At 37.6% G+C, this 12532-nt stretch overlaps 1 protein-coding gene across 1 annotated transcript; it reads right to left on the bottom strand.

Moving 5' to 3' along the window:
• Positions 1-222: 222 nt before the first annotated feature.
• LOC107095151 (polypeptide N-acetylgalactosaminyltransferase 6-like) lies at positions 223-12289 on the bottom strand (the record flags this gene model as incomplete). The annotated part of the gene is made up of 7 exons (XM_015391129.1): positions 12150-12289; positions 10458-10963; positions 9827-9999; positions 3837-3986; positions 711-945; positions 513-630; positions 223-423 (listed from the first exon to the last, which is right to left on the bottom strand). Coding segments are annotated over exons 2-7 (1356 nt in total), but the record flags the coding sequence as incomplete, so codon positions are not given.
• Between the last annotated feature and the right edge of the window lie 243 nt (positions 12290-12532).

The following is a 12532-nucleotide window of genomic DNA, read 5'->3' as shown; positions in this document are numbered from 1 at the left end:
CAGTACCCTTGACACATTTGCATACATGGAAATAAAAGCCATCATAGGAATTCAGAGCTTTACTAACTGGTTTTCTTTAAACACACCACCGTTTTCAAAATGATAGAACATGTTGGAGCCATTTGATGCAACAGTATATATATATATATATATATATATATATATATATATATATATATATATATATATATATATATATATATATATAAAAAAAAAACAGACCTCACTGGCCATCACTGCAGCGTTTTTGTTGCGGCGATAGAAGATCTTCTTAAAATCATCCATCCAGACTTCAGCCAGGCGCACCTGGTTGCGAGTGATGACCTCAGTGCCTTTAGGGAAGGTGTGTGGGCTTTTGGTGCGGAAAACATGGCCCACTACTGAACAAGGGATGATCTCCAGCTGACCCCCACACTGCCACACCTTCACAGAGATAAATGTTAGAAGCAAATGTCAAAGAAACGTGTTAATCAATACTGGTCATGGTGGGGAAACACAAAAGAGAGACTGACCCTGAAGGACATTTCAACATTTTCTCCGCCCCAGATCTCCATCTTGTCATCATAAGTTCCAATGTGCTCAAAGTACTTCGCTGAGATTGAGAAAAGGCCTCCAGCAAAAGTAGGTGTTCTGAAAATTTCATGAGCAAATCCAAAGGCTTTAGCTCTTTAAATGATTCAGTTGAATATAAACAACATGATCCATCTTACTTTACAGGGTAGGTTTCATCCTTGCGGAGACTCCTTGCTTCTTCGGGTATCGGCTCCCAGCCAAAGGTCAAGCTCCAGTCAAAGTTACCTCGGTTGTATGCACGGTTGGTGGCCACAGGCTTGTTGAACTGAAAGGAGTTGAGGTCAATGGTGGTGATCTCTGGGCTGACTACAGCGGTGGGTTCTTCAACTATTCTGGCCAAGAGAGGCTCTAACCAACCATGAAAACACTCACCTAAAAATAAGAAGAGGAGAGAATGATTTCCGTTTTCTACAAAAGCTCTGCTGCACAAACCAACTTTCAGTTGTGGTCACAAACATATACATTCATCAACTTGAAGCTTTTTCCAGACTTTGCCATAGCTTCTATAATGGGGAGTGATGGCCTAGTGGTTAGAGCAGTGTGCTTGTGCTCTCAGAAGGTAAGCACCCAGTTCGATCCCAACAGCCTGCACTCTGGGTCCCTGAGCAAAACCCTTAACCCCAATCTGCTCCCTGGGCAGTGCACAATGGCAGCCTAATGATCCCCAAGGGGATTGGTTAAATGCAGAGGTAAATTTCTCCAGTGTCATTAAAGTTAAATTGTTATTATAACTTCATTAAACAAGAATTGGCTGCACAGGTTTGAATTTTTTGTGATTTTCTTTAACCCACAAGGGTCAAATTGATACATCAAGGCTCCAGCATACAAGTACATCCCTTAATTTGTTGCTGAGAATCTGAAGCCTTTTAGCAGCCAATAGGATATTTTACCCTTCATCTACTCTGAAATAGTATTTGATCTTTTATATCTGGCTTCCTAAAACAAAGTAAAGTCTTTTCTAGAATGGTTCATGTTAGGAATTTTTCTCAAAGTTATAGTCATAGCTGGCTTCCCTAAACAGTTCTAAAACCAACTTCTATGAACGTTTGTTGGTTCAGTCGAGAGTTTTAAACGTATGAGAAAGAGATGAAAAAATAAATCTGGCTCAAAAAAAATATGCAGCTAGATCGGTCTCCATTTTAACAAATACACATATGTGATTCATACATGCACAGGAAGAGATCCAAACATACACAGCATAATTCATGCAAGCACTAAAAAAAATCCACACACACGAAGGACAAGATTCACAGATGCACAGAACGATTCATGCAAGCACAAAAAAAATCCACACATGCACAGAACAAGATTCACCAAAAGTATTTCTGGTCCATAAAGAAGTATAAATTAAATTACAAAGTACCAGTGGTCTTTAAACTTCACTGCATTTGTGTGTGGATTTTTTTTTTAAACTCCCTTTACATGCCTCGATACACGAATGCATTTTTTTTTTTTTTAACGGGATGTTTTGCAACCAATCACAAAGCTCCCTTGTATAAGCCAGTCACAAGAAAGTACTCCATGTGGGATGACACCCCCAAATACCACATCCTTCGTATCCGCCCCGCTCTAGACAGCCTGCACAAAACAAAGCCTACATCATCCATGGTTACTCCCGTTCTGCACCGCTGGTTTGGTTTGTTCTACTGTACCTCCAAACTCAGATAAGAAGTTTGTTTGTAACTTGTGAGAGGCGCTCTTGGAAGCTGTTGTGACTGGATTTGATTAAACTTTTAAGCCTCTCAGTATAAAATAAATATTTTGATTGAGATGAGAAATCTGCTTCCTGGTATGTTGAGGTACCGATATCTGCATTCAATAATTTAAATGAACGGTCCTAGTTTTTGGGAATATATATGAATTGTGCTCTAATTTGTAGTTAACGATCTGTCGTTAACACATTTTAATTTGACAAACAGGTTCTTCTCGCCGTTCTTTTTCCATTTGGTGCGATTGCAATTGCGGATCTTGACCTGGCCGGAGCGGAGCTAACAGTAGCTTAGCTTCATATTGTGACGGTGAAGGACGGAGAAGACATATGTGGACTGTGACATTTGAAGGAGTAGCGGTGGATGTGGAACAGTTCTGATTAACATGAGTGCGCAAGTGCTCTGCACAACATATCTAAGCGTGGCAGAATGGAGGGGAGTATGTGGAATCGGAGGGTAAGTCATCCCACGTGGAGCACTTTCTTGTGATTGGCTTATACAAGGAAGCTTTGTGATTGGTGGCAAACCATTCCCTGTTTAAAAAAATGCATTTGTCTATCAAGGCACGTCAAGGGAGTCTCAAAAATGCACACAAATGCAGTGTATTTTAAGACCTTGTAATTTAATTTATAATTTTTTATGTAACAGAAATACTTTGGTGAATCTTGTTTTGTACATGTGTGGATCTTGTGTGCTTGCCTCAATCGTTCTTTGGTTCTGTGAGTCTTGTCCTTTGTGTGTGTGGATTTTTTTGTGCTTGCGTGAATCCTGCTGTGCTTGTGTGGATCTTGTCCTGTGCATGTATGAATCACATATGTGTATTTGTTAAAATTGAGACTGATTTACCTCCATAAAAAAAACAACATTTGGAGGAGTTAATGTGACAGTTCCATCTATCAAGCATGGATACAACAGCATCAAATGGAGAGTGTGTTTTCCTTCCATAGGTTTTGGTTAATTTAACAAAATCAATTGGATAATGAAGAAAATTTCAATTTGGACAAACCTAGGTATTCAAACTGTGCAATGTTGCTAAACTCACAATCAAAACTGACAGGAGCAACATAATAGCAATTATCTGTGTCGGACTTGAACTGAACCTTATTCAAAATATGTGGAATATATTTACACATCGGCTCATAGTCAAGAGACCAAGCCTGAATGAACTCTACCAAAATAGAAGAGTCCTCAGTAAATACTTCCAAGCCAGAATTACAGCAGAAAGGAGGACGTTTTTAGTGGGTCGTACATGTTTATTCATTTAGAAGCAAATATTTTTGATTTCATATTAACATTATCAGTAAATACAAATTTTGCAACATGTTTTTTTTTTTTTTTTAAATCAGGAACTTTTGGTAAATAGATATTTTTTCATAAAATATTGCAGAGATTACATAAAAAAAACTTCAACAACTATATATAAATCAACACTGTTTTAGAGGTTCACTTAAATGCATTGTTGCTCTGTGTCTATTACTAGCATTTTAGGCAAACCAAGATCCTGTCTGTGACATGTGCATTACCGCTGACGGTTGTGTGTGACGTTTTCCTTACAGTGGGCATCAAGGAAGGTGAGCACCTCAGCTGTAGCTATGCTGGCTCCCAGCAGCCTGGCTGTGATGAGGCCCTTTCTCTCTGGCTGCCTGACGACACGAACAATCTTAAACTGCTCCACAAACTCCTCCAGCTTTGTCTTTAGGTGCTCTGTGGGATACAAAAACATGGGTCAGGGCAGCTCTTTCGGTAAAGCTCCAATGATGTAGTGATAAACAGAACTACAGGAAAGACGAAGCGACAAACCTCAAATCTATGCTCCATCTGTAAAACAATTCTGCCTCTTATATGACAGAAAACCTCATGGTGCAGGAGATGTAAAAGTCATACATTCATCAAGCTCATGCCAACAAAAGCAATGAAGTGGAAACTTCTCTGGTAAAAGTGGGTCAAACTTCCCCTCTCAGAGCTTTTGTGGCCACAATAAACGGCACCTAATTCTCAGTTTTAGGCTGTGTGAACGAAGCAGCCACAAGTCGAGAGCACTGCAACTGGCAGCTAAAAAGAGAAGTTGCTGTAAAGGAGGAAATGCGTGCATGAAGCTAAGAGGAAACACAATAGAGTATTTTAGGCTCAGTTAATAAGACACTTATAAATACTTAACAGAGAAAAAAAAAAGAGCTATGAATGTGGCAGCAGGGCTGACCCTTTTTAATACATACTCATATACGTTTTATTAAATAAAACAAAATAGATCACATACGCTTAGTAGACATGGGAATTTGGTCAATGTTGATAAAAAGTAAAATCTGAATAATATAGAGAAGATTTAGACCATTTTGGAACCATCTTTCACTATAGGGCTTGTCTCTACCAGCTAAGCAGATATACAGCCTGAATATTTTGCCCATTCCTCTTTGCAGAAGAGCTTAAGCACATTTAGGATGTATAAGGAGCATCTTTGAACTACATTTGGCATTTTAAAACATGGATATTTGATCAAAACAGTTCCATTGGGGTGTTAAATAGCTGTTAAGAGTTAATGTCCTGCAGATGAACAGAGATCGACAATCTTACGGTTCACTTAACACAGGAACAATATGAGGTAATAATTAGCCAACACACTTGTAAAACGTTACATGTTCCAAATCAATTTTCTAGTGCATTTTTTTTTTTTTTTTTTTATGAACACATTTGATTTTCTTTTGTTGGGAAAGTACCCTGTAACTGAGCTCCATATGAACAAACCTAACCCAAGATGTATTTAGTGTTTAGTTATTTACTTTTGTATATTATGTGTTTTATATGTATCAGAAGAAGTTCCATTTAGAAATTTTTGCTTAAAAGTCAAAGTCAGGTGAAACTTTAGGAGAAAATCCAGGTGCTTTTAAAAAATAACCATGAACCCAAGACACACGCTCAAGGGGGTGCAATCTATTTTCTTTTTTTTTCTTTTTTCTTTTAAACCATTCAATAGGAGTTAATGAAATAACTATAAATAAAAAGATATAAATGCTTTTGATTTTTAGGGGTCGCAACAGAAAGTCACTACAAGTAGCGAGCTGACTTAGCAATGTTTTTACATCAGATGCCCTCCCTGATGCACCAAGATTCAAACCAGGGTTACGTGCATTGCAGTCAAAGTCTTCAAGTGCTTGCCCATGCAGAAATACAGAAATACATAGAGAAAAAGAATCACAAAAAGAAAATAACTACAGTAAAAAAAAAAAAAAGAGCTAGAGAAAACAAATGAATGAATGAACAAACGAGAAAAGAAATGAACCAAATGGGGTCTGCATTATTTAGGCAAAGATTTAAATTTGTATCAAATACTTCACAGTGCAGTAAATTTAATTTAATCATCTATGGATTTTTCCTCTAAAGAACTTATTGTCAAATTGATAACTGTAAAATAGTGTGTACTTTGTAAGTCGCTTTGGACAAAAGCATCTGCTAAATGTATAAACAACATCAACATCATCAGCAAACCATTTCTGTCAAAAATGTAAGTTTTACAACAAGACTATTTCGTATAAAAAGTAAAGATGCTTTTGAAACATCTACTGATGCTCTTTAATTTGAATTAGCTGTGCACAGTATCAGTAAAACCCAAAGGCTCCTTGTTATGCCTCCAATGCCTGTGACACACGTCTTTCTGCGCACCACTTTTACTCCGGGTCCCGGTTATTTGCACAACACTGCCTATTTGCTAAAGAGTGACTAAGTTACTAAAATCCTGAGCAAACAGGATTCTCCATCACCTTTTACAACTTCAGAGGGCCAATAACTCTGTAGGAATTTGGAAGATAATGCTGTGCAATAATTTGCATATAACCAGATACTGGATGGATTTTCAATGTTTTTTTGGTCCATCTGTGTTTTACTTGTTTGTGAGCTGTCAAACATATGGGCTGTTAATGTGGGATGGAAACAAACCAACATGCTTGGTTGTAATTGAACTGCAATACTTGAGATCAAATGTTTGCCTTGTTACCATTCAAAGATAATGGAAAACAGAGCAAGACACCCAAAAGTAGCACATTAAACTGATATTGAACTGTTTGAGCTACAGCATTGGAAAGGGTAATGTGAGGCTCAAAGCATGGCAGATTGGGGAGTGAATGGTGTAAATGATCATAATGGGAAAAATGCAACATGTTTCCAATATAGATATTATTCAGTAAAGACATACAGTTTTCTGCAGAAATATAAGGTGGCTCACTAACTGAGGAAGGATCTACAATACTAACTTTAGTTGAGTTAGTTGCAGACAGATGCTTGGAAGGAAATATTATTTTGCAATTTGCAGTGACAAATATTCAATATTTGGGCCAGATTAGAGTTGAGGCAAATATATTTATTCATGTTTTACCTATTCAAGGTCAAAATAAACAAATATGTTAAACAATAAGATCTTATTTATATTGTGCAACACACTTTTGGTGAAGTGTAGATGCTATCTATAGCCTCTGCATCTTTAGCAGAAGATCTGTGCAGGATAAGACTATGTTTAACAAAACAACAGATTAAAGTAGAAAAACAGCGAAAAAGGGAAGCTTTAGCCAACAATCCTCATGAAAGGTGATAAAAAAAAATTACAGAAGAGGAAAAAAAAACCAACAAAAAAAGAATCATTCAGCAATCCTTCATTGTGGTTTATTTTCATAATTACAACTGTGCTTGCAAAATGATACACTGGATGTTTCAAATCTAAGGAATTAAAGTTCTCAAAGAACACACCTTTGCAGGTACTAAAAGCTTAGTGTGATACTTCAATAAAATCAGTTTATTGGGCTTTCAAAGACAGTAAAACCACACACCACATTCTCCATTATCACTTGGCAAACATGACAAGGTTGTGCCCAATTTAACTTGCTCAGTATTGTTGTGATCTCAAGTTTCCTTTTGCAAGGACAAATATTTTTTTCCCAATCAGAACTTTTTGTAGGAGAGTCCTACATTTCTGAAATATAGAGCTTACTCAAACATACAAGTGCAGCCTTTATTAAACATATTTTCATGCAGTCAGCTGAAACGCTTGAGTAACGTTAACATGTTTACTCCTTAATATGATTGTCTTTGTTTGTAATTCATTTTTGCAGCAAATTTCAAATTAGTCCAAGTAAAAGTTTGTAAGAAGGAAAAGCACATTAAAAATTTGTACTACTGCTTAAAATACTTTAAGGCATCCAGAGACAGCGCCCAGAGCAGCTCACGTGACCAAACAGACAGGAAGCTGCACTGCAATGTTACTGAACATTGTTGCGAAAAGTTAATGGTTGAGGGATATATTAGATTTTCAAGACTAACAAACCAAACCTGGCTTGCAACACAGTTTTAAAATGAAAACAGATTGCAATCTTTTTTTCTTTTCTTAAGACTTTGACCATTACATTGTGAAAGCAAGGGTTGCTGGTGATGCAGCTAAAAGATTAAATAGAATTTGATAAAACCACACACGTAATCCCAGATGGTATAAGGACAGTATAAGGAGCTTAGATGGTTAGGGGTTTAATACAAATTATTCATAGTCTAACTAAGATCTTAATCTGATACTTTGAATAAGATTAGGCTATTTGTAACAGCCAGTGACAAATAGCTGGTAACATTTTTTTTATGAATGCTAAAAATCATGATTGAACCTCATGACCTAAAAAAAGTTAAATAAAATTAAGGAGCAAGGACTGGGCAATATGACCAAAGGAATTAATAAACTAAAAATATATTCAAATCGTAGGCTTTTTCCTCCAAATCTGATTAATAATTTTTTTCCCTACTTAAGCTTCGTAATAAAAACAACTAATAAAATATATTGCCATCAAAAACTAGCTTTGATTTCAATCATCCCTGCTTGGAGGTGACCTTAATTTAAAGGGCAAAAAAAATAAAAAATAAAGAATCTAACTGTGAAACATGCTTGTAAAATAATCCTCTTTAGAAGATTTGAGCATCTTAAAATCACTTGCAAACGTATTTGCAATCCAGCAGAGAGCAAGTGCTTCATCAATATACAGATCATATTCTAAAGACCAAATTGCACAAATTATTGGTAGAGGATATTCAAATATAAACAATTATGTGAAAATTGATTTACCGAATCTCAAACTGTTCTTTTGCCCTTCTAACGTCTGAAAGTACATTCAAACTGTTCTGTGGTTATTGTGGCCAAAGGGGGCATTGGTATAATGACAGACCATTGAGAGATTCTGTTCACAATAAATATATTTGGACGGTACAGCACAGAAGAATAATATTACTAAAGGAAAAAAAAGCAAATGCATTGGGCAATTGTAATATATATTAAAGCAAAACACAAAAATGACTGTAAAAGTATTGTAGAAAGAACCACATACGCACCATTAAGACACATGGGGGTTGGTCGTGTGGAGGGTGTACATAACCTATTCCTTGAAAAAGGTTTTTTTTTTAATTCTTGATTCACAAAGCATTTGTTTTGACACATCAAAACCTTGGTGACGTAGCTATTAACAAGATCAACTTTTTCATGTTTTATGATATTTCTTTTTTTTATATTCAACTTCAGTTATTTTCATCTTTTGATTTCTTACTTTTGAAGTAAGGTTTTGATAAAAGCTACCTGTGTAAACTGTTCTATGAATATTAATTAGACATAATTAATTTTAAAATAATTTCCTTTATAACTCCCAACTAGTTGGCTTAGAACTCTTATCTTTATTCTACTATTACTCTTAACTGGCAACTGCTTATTTAATGGGGAGGAAACAATCTGGTTTGCACCTCTTGATATTTGCCCAGCAATCATTTTAGATCACCTGCAACATGCCCACACACTGCACATAATAAAAAAAGTAAAAAAAAAAAAACATGCAAATTAACACCCATTATTCTGAATCAGCTAATGATAACACACAGTGAGTTAGTTTATAAGTAATGAGGATAAACCGGAGAACAAAAAGAGATAAACTGACGTTACTTTGAGCTACAGTAAGGAAGCTTAAGGAGTGGATTGGTAGGGTTAACACTAACCGTTAAAAAAAAAATAATAATAATCCAGATTTTTAAAAAATATAATCTTTATAAACATAAAATGTCTTCATCAATAAAACTGATTAAGGCCAATCCGAGAATGTTAAAGAGAAGACTTTACTTGTCCTCCTAAAGTGGTTAGTTAATGTAAAAATTATGCAAAAGGCCTTCATGTAAATAATGCAAAACAGAGACACCAAGTGATCCTCCTTTAAACAAACTCCCAGCAAAAGGCCAGTTTGAACTCGATTTAAAACGTTAAATAGGTGTAACACATTCTAATGCCGTTTCCATCAGTGGCTGCCCAAAATCTGCATCTATCTGATAAGATCGTCTTCTAAATGACATTGCAAGTTTCTGTCCTGCTGTGGATCACAGCTGCTTAAAATGTTGAAATCTGAGAAGGGGAATAAATCATTGACTGAGGTGCAGATGTGGACTACAAATGTGAATTTGCACAGTGGCTTTACTGTGGCACTCATGCTAACATTTACTTTATCCTACGTTCCTATTTCATTGTCTTCAAAGTCTTTAGGTATTACCTGCAGTACTGGCATCATCAACCAATATGATCTCCTTCAGCATGATGGCGGGAGATGTATGAAGAACACTGTAGACTGTCCTCAGGAGCGTAGACCAAGCCTCATTGTGGAAGACAATGATGACACTGGTGGTAGGCAGAGGAGGGCAGCGAGGAAATTTCCTGTCCACACACCTAAGGAATGAACAAGAGGCATATCTGTTGAAATGAAAGTCATACAAGGCCTCAGACAGCAACACATAGGAGAACATTGTTTCCTGATAACAAAGGTGACCACGGTTACTTTAAAATATAACAGTGAGCTTTACCTATCACTCAACAGGAAAATGTTTCTGCTCAAAAGTAAAATTAAAATGTCAAGTCTTGTAGTCAGAGAGTGTGGGTGTTATCATGGCTACAAATGGGAGTGTTTACTTTGACATGTCAGTCTCTGTTATTGCATATCATGGAGATTAGTTACTCAGGCTCTGTAAGCCCTTGAAGTCATTAAGGAAAGTTGTGAAAACGCATGTAAATCATTGACCTGTTTGAGGAAGGCTTCTGAGTCACAGGTGGTATCCTCCCATGCCAACATGTCAACATCCTTGTTGGAACCACAGCAATTACTTCAGATATTAAAGGCTTCCACTTACTCAGGAGGTCTTGTGTCATCTCCAAGACTGCGGCTAAGCGAGATCCGGTCACTGGCGAATTGGTTAAAGCAATGCCTCGTCATACCCTCCTCCTTTTCCTTCTGCTCCTCAGGAGTCATATTATCCTTCACAAACCCTCTCCCATCAGCCCCGGGGCTTTGAGGGTCCTGCGGCGGCCTCTCCAGATGAGGTTTGAGTTCAGACCGAGTGTAAAATCCAGAGGGGCATTTAGCGTCTTCTGTGGGCAGTGCCTGCACAGGTGGTGGCTGTGGAGCTCCGATCTGGAAGCCAATGTTTTTCACTGCCTTTCGCACCATGACCATCACTTCGTCCCGTTTGTTGGCCAGGTCTTGTAGCCAGGGGTCTCCAGTATTTGAGGAACCAACATCCCTGTGGAGGACCACCAGGACCACCATAAAAAGAGTTCCGCCAAGGAGGACCAGCTTTAGAGGAGACAAACGGCGGCGTAGGAGACGCATGTTTCTCGACAGGTGATTCCTTGGAGGCTGTGAAGCAGAAAAAGCACAGAAATTCTCTTGAGTTTGCCTCCTTGGCAACTATTAAAGGCCACCACTTACACACGGCTTCAAGAACATGCTCTCCTGTTACCATTCCCTACTTTTACCTGGTATACTTTCACTAACCTCTCTTTGTATAAAACCAAAGACATCAAGCCGGAGAGAAAACACCTCATACCGGTTTTGTGCGTCTCAGAGCAGCTGATGATCCAGCCGACCCTGTTCCTCCACTCTCTTGGCCTCTTCAGGAAAGAGTCCCACAGGGTGAGCTGAGACAGCAGGGAGGCGATGAGAGCGAACAAACACGCCACACCTCTCAACAAACACCTGAACTCACCTTCTGTGAGGCCACAGCCTGCCAAGACCCACGTGGCATTAGATGGGACTCACCCTAAGGCTCCCACACCAGTTAATATGTGACACACACACACACATCATTTTTGATCTCATGAGGCAAATCCACCTCATCGCTAATGACCAGTTGTCATTTGTAACAGGAACTAAGATCTGCTACGTGGAGCGTGACATAACTTCTACAAGTACAATAGGAACCTGTTTCTTGCTCAGTGAAACAGGATATATCACTACAAAGTAGGACATCTGGATGTCCTTTGGTGATCACTATCCAAAAGGAGACTGACTCTTACTTGGTCATGATTAATTTAATATATAATTAGGCCAGCTGGCTTTACATTGAACACTCCAGTGTTGAAGAAGAGTCAAACTTAAGTCCAATCCGAGCTTCCTCAAGGAGCAGAGATTGTTTTTACAATTAAATTTCTAAATTAAACCACACGTATGCCTGCTAATATATACTTTAATGATGCATTGGACATAATTTAAATACTTTTTTTCCAGGAACTAAGCAGCGTTTTTAAATAATCTGCAAAAGGGGAAAAATGTGCTTCAATAGATTCTAAAAACAGATATAAAATTGCAGACTGTCAGATTTGACCGCTCCACAAGTAAAATGAAAGAGGAAGAGTTGGTTGATAAGTTCAGTTTCACTGACGGAACTTTAAAAGCATATATTATCACCTCGTTTTCTCAAGCTTTTCTGACACGATAGTAAAAAGTTCAGGAAGAGAACTCGGGCTTTGCCATCAATCTATGACTTTCAGGTACATTTACATTTATGAATAAAAAACAACCCAGAAAAAGTGTCCCCACTCACCGTGAAGTGAAGGAAACTGTTCACTCCTGCCTTCTCAGCTTTACGAGGTTTCTTCAAATTGTGCGTAAAGCTGTCAGATCAGCCACGTTTCTGTTCACCGACTTTGTAGATGACAGCAAATAGCCTCGTCTGTTGTTTCCAACCCATGAACAGGTGCCATTTTTAATAATTAGATGAAGTGAGTCCCCTACTGGCGGAGCGCGTCCCGAGCAGCAGACCGCGCTGCGCCCTATGCTATAAGGCGCAACATAGTTAATTGATTATTGTGAAAATCTTTTTTTTTTTTTATTAGTGATATTTTAAACTTATAATTTTTGGAAGAGCCAATTATATACTTCAAACTTTTCTTTCTTTATTTCTTTCTTTATTTTTATCTGAATAAA

Source organism: Cyprinodon variegatus, unplaced genomic scaffold, assembly GCF_000732505.1.
Source record: "Cyprinodon variegatus isolate N-32 unplaced genomic scaffold, C_variegatus-1.0 Scaffold526, whole genome shotgun sequence".
Lineage (NCBI taxonomy): Eukaryota > Metazoa > Chordata > Actinopteri > Cyprinodontiformes > Cyprinodontidae > Cyprinodon > Cyprinodon variegatus.
This window is presented reverse-complemented; position numbering and strand designations above follow the sequence as displayed.